Consider the following 19,412-nt stretch of genomic DNA (forward strand, 5'->3'; position numbering starts at 1 on the left):
TGGATCGCAACCGAACCGGCCGCCGAGAGCCAGTACACCCTCAGCGAAGCCAGCAGCAACCCTTAAGAAGTGCGTTGGGTAGGGAGCCAGAGCTCCTCCCACGGGGTGCGGTGGGGGGGGGGAATTGGGGGGACAGGTCACGTGGGCGCGATGCGGCGCAATGCGCAAGCGCCAACCTGCGCAGGCGCTAGGTCCACCCCTGCACCCATGGGGCTGCAGGGAGTTTGGTCCTTCAGCCCGCGTTGGGCAGGAGAGAAAGCGGGCGGGCGGGAACCTTCAGCGGGACGTGTTGCACGCAGGGCTCTGCGAGGCACGTGACCTCCGCGAAGGTGGGCTCCGCCTCCGCGCAGGTGAGGAAACTGAGGCAGAGCCCGGTCAGCGGTTCGCGAATTGATTAGCTGCGGGGTTTATTACGTACGCCTGTCCGGCGGGTCAGGAGCGGAGAAGCTCCCTTCGAACCCGCCGTGCGCGGCCCCACCTGCCGGGAACCGAGGTGGCCTCAGCCTCGTTCAGAGGACGACTCCACCTCTTGGCCGCGCGGCGCCGGTCCCCCCGCCCTGGCGCGCTGTGGTCAGTGGAAAAACCCCGCGTTTGGGGTCAGAGACCGGGGGCTGGGACCGGCGCCAGTGACTCGCGGGGAACCCCCGTCTACCCGGCACCCAGGCTTTTGATCGAGACTGATGGCACTGACCTGCCTGAATTTCCGAGACAATGATCTGAGAAAAGGGTTTTGTCTTGGCGGGTCGGTCCCGCAGGGGCCGAGCCTGGGATGGGCCTGCGGGGCTGCTGGGGGTTGGCGGGCGGACCGGTTTGGAGGTGCGTGGTTGTTACTTGAGGGACCTGGCGACGTGGGCCCTGTACTTGCATAGCATCATGTGTTTTCCGGGACCACAGTATCTAGTTTTTTCAGAATCTCATAGGCACTTGTTTGCCTCCCTTCCCCAGAGGTTATAAACTCCTGACACAATTGGTAAGAGCCCAAGTATACTTTTTAAAACGTTGGGTTGAAATCTGGGAATGAAAAGATCAAGGCACCAGCACTCAAGGTTCTTGCAGGAATGGGGAGGTGAAGGAGATGGAAAAGATGTTAAGGCACAGCCTGATGGGGACTGGGGGTGCACACCCCGCGGGTCCTAAAGCCAGACTGGGTCAGGCCTAGCTGACTCTGAGCCTCTTTTCCTTACCACACCATGCTCTTTCCACAGCCAGATCACCTAGATCTCACTTTAGTTACTGTTTGTTTGTTTTTAATCTTAATGCATTTTCATTTGATCTTGGCAGATGAATTAAAAAGTGAATAATTACTTAGGATTTATTTTGAAAAGCATTATCTGGGAGCCAGCTTGTATAGTCTTGGATACTCCTGCTCTGGCTCAGCCTTGGAGACTGAGAGTTGGGATTCAAAATGTGAACCCCGACCCCTTGAAACTTAGTGGGTCATCAGAAACCCTTCATTTCGTGTACAAAAATTTTGGGGGCAATTATTGACTAGAAAGTAGTAAGAATTATGCCTCACATTTATGTCACTCTTTGTAAGGTTACTGTACATTTAACCCTTTGATTCTTACAACTTTGTTGGTTATTTCAGGACTTAATCCTGTTTTACTGATGCCTTGTCCACGTTCTTACAGCTTGTAGGAATTTGAATTAGGTTTTAGTTATTGGCCTGGCCCTTCCCCTATTGCCTTCCTTTGTAAGGCATGTCATTTAGTTGATATTTTGTGCATTGTCCCTGAGGGGGGAAAGAAGACGTTTCTCAGGATTGTCTTATCAGCTTGTATCATTGAAATGGTGCTAGGAAAGTCTGGTGAGGACTGGAATTCTAGGGTCTGTAACCTCATGCTCTGTCCATGTCCCAAAGTAAAGCAGCACTCTTGCCAGGTTACTTGCCTCTGTGAAATGTTGAGCAGAGATACTCCATATCTCTTTCTGCTGAGGCTTGTGTGGCAAGAGCTCTCGGGGGTACTGTGAGGGAACCAGGCTCACCTCTGAGCCCAGTGGCCTCTGGCACAGGGAGATTACAGCTGAGCAGTGCCCTTTGCCTCCTCTGGTGCTGCTAGTGCAGAAGGCAGTGTTGGCGGGCTGCAGAGGGCAGCAGGGAGTGTGCATTGTGGATGGAGTGGGCACTTAGGTCACAGGGCCTGAGACAAGCCAGAGTTCCCTCCAGACCTAGAACTTCCACCCAGGAGCCAGGTCTGCAGTGACCCAGCTGGAGTGACACAGCTAGAGTTCAATGTTTTGTGTTCTTCAAATGTCCTGTCGGGAGAATGAATGAATATGAGCCCCACAAAGAAGAGAAAGATAATGTGCCCTTATGATTCTAAAGTGCTTTAACATGTTCACATTTCTTTTCATATTCTTCTTGACAACCCTTCAAAATGCACTTGTTTTTAAGGAGACACAGAGGTTCAGAGGGATGAGGTGACCTCTCAGGTCAAAGAGTGGGAACCCAGGGTTTTTGTCCTGAAGCCCAGTGTCTTTTGTGGTATCACCTTTGTCTCCATCTGCATTCCTAGTCAGGAGGCTGTGCAAATGAGGGGCAAATGGGGGTAGGATGCTCTGTAGCTTCAGTATCACTGATCGGAGGAAAGGACTTCTAGCCCCCACATTCCTCACCCAGGACAGTGTCTCAGAGTTTCCCAATAGCTTATTACATCTTCTTGTTCAGATTTTGGCATCTGTTCAAAAGTTCTGAATCTGGCCTCTGAGAGGCAGGCTAGGCCAGAGCTGGGCAGCTCGTTTCAGATGGCTACTTCTATGATACTTAATGACAAGGGTGAGTAGGAGCAAATTCCCCAGTGCTCTTGGGGCCCTGTGTCACCGGGCTGTTTAACTGGCATTTTCAAGCCTGGGTTATTATCATTCAGAATTGACAGGACCTTGTTACTGTGGGTCAGAGAGATACATAATGGCTTCTCAGCTGAGAATGAACAATGTGACCCTTATGAAAACACTTGGCTTTGGATTATGCAAAGAACTGGGCTTGGGAAAGGCTGGTGCTCTCTCTAGCCACCAGATTCCCAGGCCTTGTTCAGGAACAGTTTTGCTTTCAGCTTTCTTCAGGCCAGTGGGACTTCAGAACCCACAGGCTCACCTTCCAGAACCCTGACCCTCCATCCACACCATTCTAGCCTCTGCAGGAGTGTCCAATGCAGGATAAAGAGTCATAGACTAGAAGCTCAGAGTTCTAGCACAGACACTGACCAGCCCTGCTCTGTGTGACCTTGGACTAGCTAGCCCTTTCTCTGTGCCTTAGTTTCCTTATTTACTCATTTGAAGAAGGGGCTGAACTAGATCTCTGATGGGAGGAGAGGGGACAGAGGAGAGCAAAGAAGGGAGATGAGACATCCTTTCTAGGCTTATTCACTGAGGGCCTGAGGTGAGGAGGCCCATGTGCACCCTTAGTTACCTTTGTTTCCCTCAGCACCCCTTTCTTCTGCCCTGGCTCTGCCTCAAACCAGCTCATTCGGAGGAGGGAGGATTCCCTGGGTGGGGCTGAATTGGGCAGGTGTACCCTCAGTGTTTAGAGTATGATGCTGTCTCTACTTGTTTCAGGCGTGAATTAACCCACCCAGTGATAGTACTTTGTTTTATTAAGACTTTATCAGTTCCTGTGCAGAGATGGTTCCTTGAACAGGCAGGAGTTAGGCCTGGGGAAGCAGGCAGTGAGAATGCACACCCAGCAGGAGAGTAGTAGTAGCAGGTTTCCCGTAGCTTTCTGGACATCAGATCCATGGAGTTGCAATCATGTGGTACTTTAGTGTCTTTGGATGTCAAAACTGAGATAACCTCATAGGATTTGTGGTGTGTACAAATGAGAGACCCAGGCCCAGAGTGCCTTCATAGCTCATGTTGGATTGCCCTGCCAGTGAGCAGTAGAGCTAGGACCCAACCTAAGATTACTTACACCCCAGGCCTGAGTATTTTCTTTAAGGTCATGGCAGCACTGCCCACAATTACCTTTCATACTGAACTGAAATTGGGTTGCTACAAATTAGTTCCAACTGTGCCTCACTGGAGTTTAAAATTCAAATCATGTCACTAGACATTTAATTCCTGCTAATTAATCAGGATTTGTGTTCAGTGCTGGAGATGCAGAAATGAATAAGACAGTGTCCCCTGCCCTCATATTGCTATACCATATAGTGTAGACAGACACATAAAGAACTCAAATATACAAAGTCCATTTGCTTATGCAATGTGCAAAGGTATGTGTGTGTTTGCATATGCATGCATGCTATTTATCAGAGGTGGGGGAGCAGTAAGTTGTTGGGGCTTTCTGGAAAGGCTTTGGAGAGAAAGTGTGACTTGTTCTGGGCCTTTACCTAGTTGGCATGGATGGGGAGTGTGTTCTGCTTAAAGAAAGCAACAGGAGCAACAGTGTGAAGTCTTACAAAACCTGTTCTAGTTTTTGCACATTGAATGGTCTGGTGAGGCCTCAGAAGTGGCGGGGATGAAGCGGAATGGTGGGCTGAAGTTAAGCTGTGAAGGACCCCATCAGCACACTGAGGAGTTCATTGTGAGAATCCAAAAGCAAGGAAAAGAAGTGATCAGGTCCGTGTGTTACAATCGCTCTGGCTACTGCAGAGAACTAGCTGTAGAGGACCTGACTAGAGCCAAACCAAGCTCAGTTGTGTGTTACTGAAATGGGCCAGGTACAAAGCAGTAGAAGCATGGGCATGGGCAGCAGCAGTGAGGTTAAGAAGAGGATGAGGGGCAAACACATTTTCCTGACTGATTGGATGTGGGCTACAAGGGAAAAAAGAGAGTTAAATGTGACTCTCCATTTCTGACTTGAGCAGTTGGCTAGATGCTGTGTCATTTACTGAGCTGAGGTACTCCGGAAGAGAAACTGACTTTAGTGAAGGTCACTTATGGACATAGTGCAGCAGAGATAACCTACAGAACACCCAAGTGGAAACTGAGTCAGGAACAGCACTAGAACCTGGAGTCAATTCCAAGGTGGTGGGTGAAGTGCTGGAAGAAGTTGGTAAGGTTGCCCAGGAAGGGAGTGTGGGTTGAGAAGAGCCACTTAAGTGGCAGAAAAAGAAGGGAAGGCAAATAAGGTAAAGAAGAGACAGCAGGTGAGGGGCCTCAGCAACGCCAGCCGACTTCCTGGCTGTGGGTGAAGAATGAGCAAGAGTGCAGGCTGTTCAAGCAGCCACGGAGAAAGAGAAATCTCCCTTTGATTTTAGTTAGTGTGACACACAGGCTGAAGGCTTCACTTCATTAGACCACACTGGATAGCAGAGAAGGAGTCTGTTGGCACTTGATAAATGTTATAATCTGCATGACTGCAGATGACTCAAACTTTGCTCAACTGTTTGAAGGGCTAGGGGACCTTGGCAGCTTTCCATTTTGACATTTTTCTGGAAATTGAATATTGGCAGCTGCAGGAGCCCTAGGGTAGCTGGGTGACCTGGTCCTGCCCACGGAGTGAGTGAGCTTTGGGCCATAGGCAGGACTTCAGAGCTCCGCCCCCAGCCCTCCCCTGCTGTCTGACTCCTGCCTGCTCACTGGGTAAACCTCTGTCAGCAGAAGCAGCAGTGTGGACGCTGTGAATGGTGAGTGCTTTGTTCCCAGGTTTGAACTGCTCAAGGTTGGGGATAAGGGACTGTAGGGGGTTGGGGAAGATACTGATGAAGCTCTGGGCTGCAGGGAAGAAACACCCTGTGAATTCAAACGGAGAGGGGAGGAGAGGGTAGAGTTATGATAAAGAACTAAGAATGTGCAGACTCCAAAGTGAGCTGTTTTTGACGGAGTCACAGGATTGTCACTGGGGTGTGTTAGGAGCCTTAGCATTCGCCTTGGCCAACCCTCTCATTTTAGTGTTGAGGAAAATGAGGCTGGCAGGGGGTGGGGAGAGGGCTGTGGTGGTGGAAGCAACCCAGCTTGGTCTAGGGAGCCTAGTGGGGTCTCCTCCCTGCAGCACGATGCTCTTCCCATACCAGCGCTGCCAGTCTGAGCTGCCACAGCTGTTGTTGGTTTGGGGTCTTATCGTGCGTCACCTTCTTGTGTCGGAGAAGACAGATCAGATAAGTCCCACAGTGGAGAACTGAATACTGTAGCTGTGTCAGGTGGGGGCCAACTCTTCTGTAAACAACCTTGCTATTATCTTTCAGAGAAACTGACCCTTTCCTTAAGGGAAGGAGCTGGAAAGGGAGGAAAGAGAAGGGACATCTATCATATGGTAAATTTCCTTTAGAGTAAACATGGTTTAACTGTATTTTATGACTGAAAAAATAAGTTGACCTTTTAAAATTCACTTTAAGATGAAGGGGATGCTACCCCCTGACCTCCAGAAACCCACAAATAAATATGGGGGGAGGCAAGGTATGACAGTAGGAAGACCACAAGCTTTGGGGTCCTAGTGATGTGGGTCCAGGTTGCAGTACTGCTGCCTGCTGGCTCTGTGACACTGGAGAAGCTATTGAACTTCTCTGAACTTCAGAGCTGTCAACTGTAAAACAATAATCTCTGCATCATAAGACTGTTCAGTAAATGAAGTTAGGCCATGCACGTTGAGTGACACTAAGTTAATGCTGGTTTACTGGCCTCCCTATCTCTCTAGTTAGTAGCCTAAGAGACCCAGGTGAATATGCATCTTTCTATTTAGATATGAAGGCTCTCTCTACCCATCCTCTTTTTTGTAGGTGGGAATAGCTGTAATTCAGAGTTCATAGTCAGCTCTTGCTGTGCAGCAAGTTGCAGTGGTACATGCTTTAAGACCTGCCAGGTGGAAATTGCTTTGTAGCTCATGGGGCCTTGGCTGCAGGGCTGGACTTAAATAATTTCTAAGTGTTTCTGAAGTCAATTTTCACTGCTTTCCACTGGCAGAAGAGCTGCTGCTAGAGGCCCCCTGATAGCATATGTTCATGGAAAGGCCCTACTGTCCCTCTAGTGCTAACAGGGCTCTCTCATATTAGTGCTGCAAGGCCTGAGAATGAAGTCCACGCCATGCCCTGCTCACACTTCCTGGGTCACAGCCAGAGGTGGGGTACCAAACATTGCTCCTGGTGATTTTGGAGCCCACATCTTATACTACAGCTCTTGAACTTGAGGTAGAGAGTTGGGGGCCTTTCAGACATGGAAGTTTGCATTCTCAGAGTGCTTTCAGCACTGACATCCACCCCCAGCCAGCCTGCTGCTTCTCAGGTTTATTCAGCCCAGGCCTGACAGAGCTCTTCCATCCTTCGCTCAGGGTCCTATGTCAGCTCTAAAGAAACTTCCTTCTGGGTGCTTCTATGGCTGCTCAGAGCAGATGTAACTAACTATAAGCCCTACACTGCCATAGCCCCATGTTCATACTTTTCCAAGCTGCCTTACCTTTCCTCTTGAATTTCTGTTATCCTTGTACTAGGCCTTGCCCTGGCTGGTTTGGCTCAGTGGATTGAGCGTCGGCCTGCGAGCTAAGTGTCGCTGGTTCGATCTTCCAGTCAGGGCACATCAGAGAAGGAAAACTCTGACTCCAAAAAACCTCTGCTGCCTTGCGGCATACCTCTTCAGGGGAAAGGCTAAGGGAGTAAACCCCGACAGAAAATCCGGAGCCAGAGTCCCTAAGGCGGTTTGACGTTGTAGTCAACACCGGGAACTCCTGCGGCGCACCTGAAACCAAGCTGTATTGACTCCGTCTTTCCCTTGGACCCTTCAGCTGCGAAGAGAGGAGGGGTCTGCTGCATGGGCAACAGCAGACCCTCCATATCACCCTGCCCAGGCTCTGTAGCTTCAGCTTCACTGGAGAGGACACTCCAGCGTCATCGCAAGATGTCGATTCAACACGGGAGGAGACAGATACCGTGTCACTCCCGAGTCGGACTGCACAGCCATTCTCGGCGGTGCAGATAGACTCTTAAGAAGCTACACCATCGTCTCTCGAGACGGACGGCTGCCGACGATGTACTAGGCCTGTATTACTTTGAGGATTGTGTATCATTTAGTTTTATATCTGACTAAATTGCCATTTATTAGACAGATACGTGTTGAATAAATATTTGGAAATAAATATTGTGTCTAGTTGAGTCTAATTCCCTTGTACTCTTGAGCAAATAGGCTAAATGAGTGTGGCTGGAGCCTGTTTGCCTCGAATAGCTCTGGTGTGTCAGAAGAATGTAGAGCTGCTGTAAGGGTTGCTGGACTTCCTGAAGTGCCCTGATGTGTTCCAGGAGTTGAACCAATTCCTTTTGTAGGATAGATGTAAGCTGGCCTTTGAGTACTGATGTAGAAATGTTATCAGGTCTGTGATCAGAGACCACACCAGGTGCTCCTGAATCATACACACACGTCAGAAATCCAGGGATGTTTTGGAAGTGCGTAAAGGTACAGCAATTGTCCCAGACACTGGGGGATCTCTTGTTTATAGCAAGTAGGTGAGAGCTGTGGTTTTCCTCCTAATTGTTTTGTGAACTATAATCCAATAATGTGTAACTTTGCCACATAAAGGAATTGGAAGCCGGCCCATGGAAGGTTCTTTCCTGCTTGGCCCAAGGACTTTGGTCTCCTATCAGTCATCATTTTATCATTCAGTTCTATTGAATTAATTTCAGCACACACTTATGGAGAGCCTGCTGTATACCAAGCAGGTACTGTGTTAGGCACAGGAGGTTCAGGGATAAACTGAGGAACAGAGTCAAAGAAGAGAAAACTGGCAGATAGGTCCAAATCTTGTGTCAAGCACATTAGACAGGTCATGAGTGCAGTATGGGCACAGTACCAAGCAAGGTAGGGGTGAATAAATAAACACCTCTTGGGCTGGGAGTAGGGGTAGGCAGAGCAGCCAGAAAGACTTCTTGAAGAGGTGCCTGAGTTGAATGGGGTAGGACATTCCAGGCAGAGGTGTGGGGATGTGTTCCCATCTTTGGCTCTGTTGCCATCACTGCCCTCCCACAGTGAGCTGAGGGAACAGAAGTCAGGGCCTTGAGGAGGGCCCAGCTTTCCAAGGCCTGCCCTCGGGGCCAACCAAGCACAAAATCCTGAATTCTGTGCTCCAGGACAATGCTTCTTAGATGTTAATAGCATATGAATCGCTCGCTGGTTCTGATTAAAATGCAGTTTATGATTCCTTAGTTCTGAGGTAAGGCTGGAAATTCTGCATTTCTAATAAGGTTTGAAATTCTGCATTTCTACATGATGCCAATGCTGCCAGTCCATGAGACCACATTTTGAGTAGTGAAGTTATAAGAAACTCCTCTCCCAGCTTGAGTCCTCCAGAGACACCATAGCACCCTTCCCCCAACACACACAATGACCTCTCCCTTTCTTTTCTCCCCTAATATCAGAGATGCCAAATTCTTCTTAAGTGCTGTTTTCCTTTGGTCATCCTCACCCCTACCTAGATAAGCACCACAGAGCTGGGAGGCTACCACCTTGGGCATGGGGAGAGGGAACAGCAAGGGAAGCACCGGAGACGGCTGTCATTTCTGTGTCATTGCTCTTGGCTCTGGTGAGCTCCTGAAGGCAGAAGCCCCCTTGTGTCTGCTGTATCCAGCTCTTGTAGTGGCAGGTGCTCATCAGCTCTTGTCCAGCCCCATCTCCCTTGCCCTCCCTCCCCTTGCCTCTGGCCTCTTGGTAGCTGCCCAACTGGATGGAGCCTTGCACTTAGGGATATCAAATTCCAGCTGTCTGTGAGAACAGTAACGTCGTCTTCCTTCCTCTCAATCTCCAGAAATGTCTTTCCTCCAGGATCCAAGTTTCTTCACCATGGGGATGTGGTCGATTGGTGCAGGGGCTCTGGGGGCTGCTGCCCTGGCATTGTTCCTGGCCAACACGGACATATTTCTGTCCAAGCCGCAGCAAGCAACCCTGGAGTATCTGGAGGAAATAGACCTGAAAACACTGGAGAAGGGTAAGCAGTGACCCCTCTGGTCTCAGTACTTTTCCAGGGCACTGGGATACAGGCTTACTTATTTTTTTCTTTGTAAAATAACTTCTTTTTTAATTGAAAAGGTAACATAAAATTAGGAAAATTTAATAATACTTTTTAAATTACTGATAAATCCATTACATTTTTTGCATATTATTATGTATTTGTCATCTGGGTGTACATGATATTTTACAGTTTAGCTTTTTCTTACTAAAATCATTTTTCACTTTCTGTTTCTCTAACTAGAATGATAATTGCTCCATGATATTTAGTAATATTGTACCACCATTTACTAACCAATCATTCCAGGGTGTGTTCTGAGGAATTTGGGCTTCTAGATCTTCAAAAAATAGGAGCTTCCGAGTCAAATAAGTTTGAGAAACACTGTGTATCCAATTCCATGTTCCTGAGACTGCGCACAGGAATTTGCTCATTGAAAGGAAGTGTCTGGGTTGTTCAATAAATGAAGAAGTTTGTCGACAGAGGGCAGGGACTGTAACTGACTTATGATGTAGGTCACCTTCCTAAGGGACTAAGAAGCCCTGCAAAGAGAACTGTTGTGCTTTGTTTAAACCAGGGATTCTCGCCCCCCCCCCCAACTCTGATTTTTAATATAATATCCCACAGGGACATGGATTCCTCTGAAAAATGTTAATAATGGTTTATACTTACCCCTCACTAACTGTGTTATCAGACACTGTGGTGAGCACTTACGTGTTCATCTGCTAACGCTCCCCGTAGCCCAGTGCTAGACATCTGCATTTACAAATGAAGAAGCTGAGGTTCAGGGGGTAGACACAGCATGCCCAGGTCACACAGCTGGGTGCAGAGTCACTCCAACCCAGGACCAGGCTGGGGCTGGGCTTGACTGCAGTGCTAGACTACCCAAACATTTCCTCATTAGGCATCTTCTCCCCTCCCCTGTGGATAATGCTTTGGTTAGCATACTTAGGGTAAGGTTTTTGTTTTGTTTTGTTTTCTGTTGACTTAATCCCTTTGAATACTTTTTTTAAGAGTTGGGGTTTTCTTAGCTGCATTTTTCCAGAAATGTTTTAGTTTGGGATGTTCAAGTTTGCAAATAAATTTTTATGGAGGAGAGGCCTATTGGGTATACAATAGGATCCTTACACTATATTGATTTTCCTCAGAGGATGGCTATTTCCTGTCTGTGTTTCCTGTTTGCTTTTTCCACATGTGAAATGCCTGTCCAGGCCCTCGGGTAGGCCTGGTACCATTTATGAACTGCTGAGTGGTCAGGGCAGGGCAGGACAGGGCTGGGCACAGATGCTACTGAATTCCCTTTTCTTCTCCCCAGAACCAAGGACTTTCAAAGCAAAGGAGCTCTGGGAAAAGAATGGAGCTGTGATTATGGCTGTGCGGAGGCCAGGCTGTTTTCTCTGTCGAGAGGTGAGTACATTTGAAGATCTGGTCAGAGAAAAGGATCCTAGCAAGTGGAGGCCAATGCATTTCCAGCCTGGATCAAGGACCTGTAGCCCACTTTAGCTTTTGAGCAACGGCGGTTCATTTTCTGTTATTTGCTCTAGGTATTTCTTTGACTTGCTCTGTTTCTGTTCATTTAACAACTCACCATATCCTGGGGTTAGCAACATACTTGACTTTCCTTTGTTACTCCCAAACCCTTTCACTCTTCTACTCTTTGTGTCCTGGGCTGTCTTCCTACTGAGTCAATTCTGTGTTCCTGATGCTCAGCACGGGGATTTGCTCATTGAAAAGAGGTGTCTGGGTTGTTCCCGGTACAGACATGGTCAGCCCTCCCCTATGGTACGGCTGTGGCACATGAGGGACCTCAAGGTCACACTTTTAGAACAGACCTGCTTGTCTCCCTCTTCTTGGAGAAGCCTCTGGAATCGCTGGTGGACAGCAGAGAGCCATACATTTGCGTGGGGTAGCTCCATTGCCTCACTGTGCTCTTGGTATTGAATCTGTAGCTTGGGGGGATTTTAGTCATGCTGATAGTGTGGGTGCAGTTGGCGTGAGAGTTTGGTGAAAGTTGGGGCTCACTGACTGGGCGTTCTCCAGGTTGGCCCCTCAGAGGGAGGCCATCGTTATCTGTTCAGTAAGTGAGGAAGTGTTAAGGGGAAGGCAGGGTCCAGCTTTGTCATTTTACACAGATAGGTAAACTGAGTGCCAGAGTGGTTTGACTACACAAAAGTCAGTCAGGGGCAGAAGACCCAGGTTCTGAGATCACTGCTGTGCCTGGGGACAACTGGAATGACAGTCTTCCTGCTCTTGAGACAACTTTGCTTCTCAAGTAGTAGCCTTGGCCCCATGCAAATTGTCATCCTCATTCCTCTTATTGTCCTCCCTGACTCCGAAGAATTTCCTTTCAGCCTTACAGATGATCTCTTCCCTGCTTGTGTGGTAGGGCTGGCCAGGAAGCTACTTCTATGACATGATACCCTGCTGTACCTTGCATTCAGGGCACTATCATGCATTTTACTCCGTTCATTCCTCACCATATCCCTGGAAAATACAGCTTGTTGTTATTCTCTTTTTATAGAGGAGGAAACTGAGGTACAGAGGTTATGGCAAAGTCTTGCTGCAGTGGAGAGGTCCATTACTTTCCTGTTGTTGCTGTCATGCATAAGTTATCACAAGCTTGTGGCTTTAAACAATACAAATTTATTATCTTATAGTTCCAGAGGTCAGAATTCAGAAATGGGTCTCATTGAGCTAAAATCAAGGTTTCAGCAGGTCTGCATTTCTCCTGGAGGGTGTAGGAGACAAACGATTTATTTCCTTCTTCCAGCTGATGGCGGTGTGTGCAGGCCTTGGCTTGTGGCCCCCTCCTCTGTGTGTAAAGGTAGCAATGGCTGGTGAAGTCTTTCTCACATCACATGACCATGACACTGACTTTCCACTTTCCTCTTCCACTTTTAAGGATCCTTGTGATTCCACATGGGAACCACCTGGATGATACAGGATAAACTGCTGTAAGATCAGCTGACTGGCAGCCTAAATTTCATCTGCTGCCTTAATTCCCCCTTGCCTTGTAACGACACATATTCACAGGTTTCTGGGGTCAGGATGTGGACCTTCTCAGAGAGTGCTATTCTGCCTGCCATAATTTAATGTCAGAGCTTTTGGTTCCAAGTCTGTGGTACCTCTGAATACCAACATGGAGGACTATTATGAGATGATTTCTCAAGACCAGTTAAACCCAAAAGGTTCCAAGAGTAACTGCTCTAAGTACAACCTATTTCTTGTGCTCTGGTCTCTGTCTTGGCAGAACATTTTGTGGAAACTTATGTTTCTAAGACAATGGTCAGATGGCAGTATGAGCTATTTTGAGTGTCCTGTGGAGGACGTGTGTGACTGTCCACTTTATGGCTTTTACAGTGACACATTTAGAGTAAAGAGCCCAGAAAAAGAGAGTAACCCTTCATTTCACACACAGGTGGTCTTTGACCATATCAGGCCTATAATCCTCTCTGCTCTAAGGCCAAACTTCCCACTCACTAAAGCTCTTGATGAAAGCATTGTGATGAATCCTGCTTTGTTAACAATTTCTTTTTGTTTTGTTCTAGAAAATAAGTAAAAACTAATGTAGCTGCCATTATACAACAGTGCATTTGTATTGGAGGCAAGTGGGCTACATTTGAAAGAATTTCTTGCTATTTCTTTATTCTGACACCAAATGTAAAAAAGGAATTTGTTCTTAACTTCGAAGACTTACCATGCACAGGCAGTTTCATTTAGTCATCCAGCGTGCAGTTCATGAGTGTCCAGGATGTCTGTACTTCTCCCTCATTGTCTACCTTCACCTTTGAATCTTACCCCCTGGTGTCCAGTGCCTTCTGTATATTCAGTCGTGTGCTTGCACTGAGGGATACAGGAAATGGGAGACATAGTTTCTAACTAGGAGACACACTTGGGAACTTAAGAGACAATGTTCAACAATTGTAACACACAGACTGGGTACAGAAAAAGTCACCACGCGGGAAAGATTGGATATGCACGGAGAATCAGGGCAGGGCTAGCCAAGGAGAACATTTCAGAACAGAGATCCATTTCTGGAGGGCAGGGTTTGAGCTGGAGAAAGAAGGCTATTGAAGTGAGGGAAGGCAGCTGAGCAAAGGTGTGGAGGCAGCTGTCCCTGTGGCCTGCATGGAGTTTGTCCAATAGGCCCTAGGGCTTTTTTTGGTCTAGTGCAGGGAAGGGGCTAAAGGATGAGTCAGGAGAGAAGCATCGCAGCTAGGAGTAGAACACCATCCTTGGGTGTAATCTGTTAGTTACTGGATGCTCCCTGAGTAGTGGTTAGGACACCCATAATAGGAGCCTAACCTCTCCTTCCCACCATGGAGCACCCAAGGAGCCTGTGCTGAGGACGAGACCTGACATCCTATACTTGCCTAGTGCCCAGCTGGGACAGTTATGCTGGGCTACATAGGCATTCATTGTTTCTGGCATTTTGTTGTCTTTGTTCTACATTCAGTGCCAGCCATGTGCTGGGCCTGTGGGGCAGAGGGTGTTGGTTGGCCGCAGAGCCACAGAAGTATGGGCCCCTGACCTTCCCTGTTTCTGCAGGAGGCTGCAGACCTGTCCTCCCTGAAGCCCAAGTTGGATGAGCTGGGCGTCCCACTCTATGCAGTGGTGAAGGAGCAGATCAAGACTGAAGTGAAGGACTTCCAGCCTTATTTCAAAGGAGAAATCTTCCTGGATGAAAAGGTACATGTGCTGTGAGCCTGTCAGACACAGACTGGTGGGGATTGTGCTCAGGTGTAGAGAGTGTGGTACCCTAGGGTATGTCTGGCCTGGAGCGAGAGGCTGGGCTGGGTTTCCTTTCAGCTGCCCTGAACTTGCAGGGGCCTTCGCGGCCCTCTGAGCTGAGCCTGATTGGACACTGAAAAGGTGGTCTTTCAGGTATTAATTGAGCCCTTCCTGAATTGTCACTTGGGAATGGGACCCTAGGAAGTAGTTGGAACTACATTGGGTTTTCCCTACCATGAGGGTGAGGATACGGCACAAACCCCTGTCCCTTCATTCATTGCAGTCGTATTTCTTTCCCCTTTACTCTCACCTCTGCAGAATGTAGGACTGTAATCACCCTGTCAGGCATGAGAACCCTGTACGTCTCAGGCCATAGGTTAGAGTCAGAGCTGAAAGCTGCCCACGTCAGGCCTGCCTTGAGATCGGCATCTGTTTGGTCTGGCCGTGAGAGTGCTCCTGGATGGGGGCTGTGTGTGTATAGAGGGAAGGACACGAACCAGTGGGCTTTGAATCTTTGTCTGAAAACCAGTGCCCTGATGGGAACCTTTCCTCCCTGGGGAAGGCAGGTATGCAGGCTACTCATGGGGTCTGTCCTTCTCCCTGCCACAGAAAATGTTCTACGGCCCTGAAAGGCGGAAGATGATGTTCATGGGATTTGTCCGGCTAGGTGTCTGGAACAACTTCTTCCGGGCCCGGAACGGAGGCTTCTCTGGAAACCTGGAGGGTGAAGGCTTCATCCTCGGGGGAGTTTTTGTGGTGGGATCAGGAAAGCAGGTAAATTTCTAATGTTCACATGTAGGTCTGTGGGTGTTGGTGTCTGTGAGCATGAGACCCTGATGGGGAGTGACTTTCCCTACTTAGAGTCTCCCAGTCTTCCTTCCAAAAAGCCAGAGAACATGAGGAAGGGAAAGGGAGAGAAAGTGGCATTTATTACACACCTCCACCCTATCCACGGCAGCATCATGATGCAGGCACAGCTTTGCTGGCGAGGTGAGAGCTGCTCCCAGGGGTACAGCTCACCAGCAGCCCTGCTGGGCCTGGGCCCGCGTGTTCTGACATTGGGTTCTATTTTCTGTGTTTGAACAAAAGCATCATTTTTTTTTTTTTCTGTCAAGAATGTACTTCTTTGTAGTGTTCCCAGGACATCAAGATGGACAGTAGAGAAAAGTGAAGGGGAAAGAATGATTCAAAACAGGCCTAACTAGGAGAAGTAGCATGGAGATGTGGGGAGAGATGGATCTTTTCACAGCGGAGCCTTGTGTCAGAGCTGCTCCTGGAGGGGTGACAGACTTCTCACCACACAGGCTGCCTTGGGCCCTGGCTATGAGCATCCAGGATAATTGGGCCCTGGGGGAAGGTGTGAGGAAATCAGGACTCTGTGGGCCAGGGGGCAGGTGGGTGGGTGCTCCATGTCAGACCATGGGCAGCCACCAGCCGTGGTGATTCCCTTGCCATGGAGGGCAGTGCCAGAAGGGGCCATGAGGATGCAGAGCAGGGATGAGGTTAAGTGATGCAGGCTTGAGGACCTGGCAGGAGGACCTAGAGACTGGGCTTTTGACTTCTAGGCTGGTCTCTGACATCCTTAGCATGACATGGACACTTGGCCTCATCTGTAAAAAGACCGGGTTGACTGCATTGGTCGATCTCACTGCTACCGTTGATAATTTCATAGCACTTTTCCTGATTTGGGAGGAATAAAAGCTAATGGGGATAGAAACCCTTCCATTTTAATCTTTATTTCTCACCTCTTCCTTTAAAGCTTGGTAACTGCTCTTACTGGTCTGTGTTAGAATCTAGCATGAATTGGTGTCTGATTTAACATAAACCTATTTGCTGACTTTCTGCTAAATATCAAAATGTAGTGATAATGCCTGCCAGTGGGTGCCTGCCTTCTCCCAGGTGCTTGTATAAATGATCTCATGTCTTCTTCACAACCAGTCTGGGATATTAGGTATTTTTATTCCCATCTACATGTAAGGAAATGGGCCTAGAGATATGAAAAATAGGCAAAAACACAAGACTAGTAAGTGGTACAGTGGAAATGAAACTCAGGAATTCCGATGTGTCCTGCTCCAGAAACCCTGCCCTTCCCTCACCCATAGCCTCTCTAGGAGTGGTTCCCAGAGACCCCTTCCAGGTGCCCTTGCGTGTGGGCAAGCCACTTCCTCAGAGGATTGCTCAGCCTCTCCCCACTCTGGCACTCTGGGATTCCTTCCCCCTCCCTATCTCTGCCTTCCCTCAGCCTCCAGGGCAGGGCTTGGCTCACCTGCCAGCCTATTCCTGCCTGGCAATGACTCATCTGGTGCTCATGGACTCCCCAACCCTGGCTGGCATGACCTGGTGTTGCTAGGTGTGGTGTTTGGCTTTGTTGGTGCTCCCTGGAGCTCCTGCCTTCTTCCTTCCTCCTGGAAGGCTGACTGGCTGGCAGAGCTTTGGGACTGGCCTCTGTTTCTTCAGAGCAGTTTTTGCAGTCCCACAGTGCCACTCAGTGGAGATTTCCTTTGTGTAATAATAATCTTTAAGCATAATTACTTTAATGAAGTAACATGTTTTCCACATAAAAAAATTGAAAATGAAGCCATAGAAGATAGGGAGAGCTATTCTATAAGCTTAGCCACCACAGACAACCCGTTAGAACAGAACTAAGCTGAGAGGCCTTTTGTTTGTTTTCAAAAATGGTATCTTACTAAGGTAGATTTTTTTTTCATTTAACCGTATGTCATGAACATATTCCCATGTCATTTATATTCATCCTCAGTATTTTTAATGTCCGCATACTGCTTTATTGGGCAAGTAAATACAGTTTCCCGATTAGCTTCCCTATAGTCACCACTGTGTGGTGGGACATTTTGTTTTAACATATTTATAAAAAATGGCACAATGACAGCAGTTTATTTTTTTAAATTTAAGATTAGTTCCTAGATGGTATGGACCAAAGAACTCTTTAACAAGGATTCTTCCATTCAGATCACAAACACATTATTTTATCTTTCTTACTACTTCAGGGTACTTTGGGGTATCTTGTGTCTTAGGGCATTTTTCATTACAGTATCAGAGGTGAGGGGCCCCAGTTTCTTAGAACAACTTAAGTGAAGAGAGGGTTTCCCTTTTCAGATGGTCATTCAACACCTGCCAGGGGCTGACCTCTGAGCTCCACTTCCACACCTTCAGGCTTATTTGGTTCTCTTCACCCGAAATGTTTTTACCTCACCTCTACCAGTAGACATCCTGGTTACCTCTCCTGCTTTATCATCTCTGAAGCCTTCCTTGATCTCCTGATGATATTTGATCACTTCTGACTTCCTGCTCCCAAAGCGCTACTTGTATAGTCCAAAGATTGTGATATAGCTGTTCCCCGACTTCCTTCCCCCAAAGACTAATCTCCTCAGAGAAGGGCCAGGCCTGATCCTGGTCTCTGCTCCCTGCTGCCCGGGCACAGGGCTTAACAGATAGCTGCCGCTCAGTGTCTGTCTCCAGAATGAATGACTCAGAATGAGGACTGATGTTCCCTCCCCTTTCCTTTTAGGGCATTCTTCTTGAGCACCGAGAAAAAGAATTTGGAGATAAAGTAAACCCCTTTTCTGTTCTGGAAGCTGCTAAGAAGATCAAACCACAGACTTCAGCCTCACAGAAAAAATGAATGAAACTGCCCAGCTCAGGGATGACTAGAGGCACTCACCTGTGTTCATAAGATGTTTGCACTCATGTCTCTAAAGGGTTAGAAACCCACTCATGCCATGTTCTCAGTATAGATCATTAATGTATTTTAATACCGTACTCTGTTTAGGCTCGATAAGATAAAGTAGCCCCCAAATAAGACTGATAAAGATCTAAGAAACGAGTGAGGGATATTATAAATAAACCTGGAAAATATGAGACTTAAAACTGACAGGCGTACCTTATTACAAACATATATGGTGTTTGAGGTGCTGTTATTTGAAATGAGTTTTATTTTCCTCTCTTTAAAAATTTAAGAGAAGTTGATAATTGACTAGGAGATTAAGGATATAAGGTTTTTGGCTTGTGTATTTTCTATTAATGACTTACAATATAATGTTAAAGTAATACATACATAAAGGAATTGATGTGCTCTGGATGGCTTGATAAAGGTAGATTATAAAATTAAATCTGCTTTTTGTCTTTCATTCTAACCTCAGAGGTTTGTGTTTCTAGAAGAAATCTCTGGCTCTAATAAAATTATGCATCAGAAATTGCCTGTAATACAAGTTTTTCTGATAAAGCTAACAAAAATATCTACCATAATGATAGCTGAATTTAAATCATCTGTGCCAAAGACCCTGAATGTGAAAAATCAGCATTCTCCGTGTGTATGGGGTAAGGTGGCTGGTTCAGGACTAGGACAGTGACTAGGTCTGACTTCACTGTGCACAGGCTTGTTTGTAAAGGGCTGGGCTTCTGCCGACTGAGGGAATGCTGTTCAGTACTTGACCTGGGTCAGCACAGTGACTGTGATCCCTGAGACTCCCGCTACTGATAGGGTAATTCAGATGAGAATTCTTTAGTGCCTGGAAGACACCTGATGCTGAAATGGCTCTCTTGCAACTAAAGAAGAGTTGCAGCAATGGATGCATAAAGAGAAACCTGATTATGATTTCCTTTACCAGATGTTTTACTCTTGATTAGTATGGCATTATGGAAAACCAGATTGAGTCATGGGATGGGTTTAAGTTCTAGTTTAACTGTGTGACTTCAAGCAAAGCTCAGGCCCTCAGCTCTCTCACTGGTAAAATGAGCATTATAGTTCCTGTCTACATTCAGGTATGTTTATTAGAAGTCACTGAGGGAATGATAAATATTATAA

The 19,412-nt window shown here is 47.4% G+C and overlaps 1 protein-coding gene across 4 annotated transcripts; it reads left to right on the forward strand.

The window, feature by feature from the left end:
* The first annotated feature begins 291 nt into the window (after window positions 1-291).
* PRXL2A (peroxiredoxin like 2A) lies at window positions 292-18,717 on the forward strand. 4 transcript variants are annotated; one of them, XM_090278309.1, is made up of 6 exons: window positions 292-350; window positions 9,662-9,841; window positions 11,175-11,266; window positions 14,408-14,548; window positions 15,200-15,364; window positions 18,117-18,717. In XM_090278309.1, exons 2-6 carry the CDS (start codon window positions 9,664-9,666, stop codon window positions 18,228-18,230), a joined length of 690 nt encoding a protein of 229 aa, XP_090134435.1. In that variant the 5' UTR covers window positions 292-350; window positions 9,662-9,663; the 3' UTR covers window positions 18,231-18,717. The 4 variants fall into 4 exon arrangements, with proteins under 4 accessions (XP_090134435.1, XP_090134438.1, XP_090134436.1 ...); XM_090278312.1 differs by having other exon boundaries at window positions 9,679-9,841; XM_090278310.1 differs by lacking the exon at window positions 292-350 and adding an exon at window positions 5,487-5,564.
* Window positions 18,718-19,412: the final 695 nt, after the last annotated feature.

This window comes from Furipterus horrens, unplaced genomic scaffold (genome assembly GCF_987537825.1).
Source record: "Furipterus horrens unplaced genomic scaffold, mFurHor1.1.pri manual_scaffold_5, whole genome shotgun sequence".
Classification (NCBI taxonomy): domain Eukaryota; kingdom Metazoa; phylum Chordata; class Mammalia; order Chiroptera; family Furipteridae; genus Furipterus; species Furipterus horrens.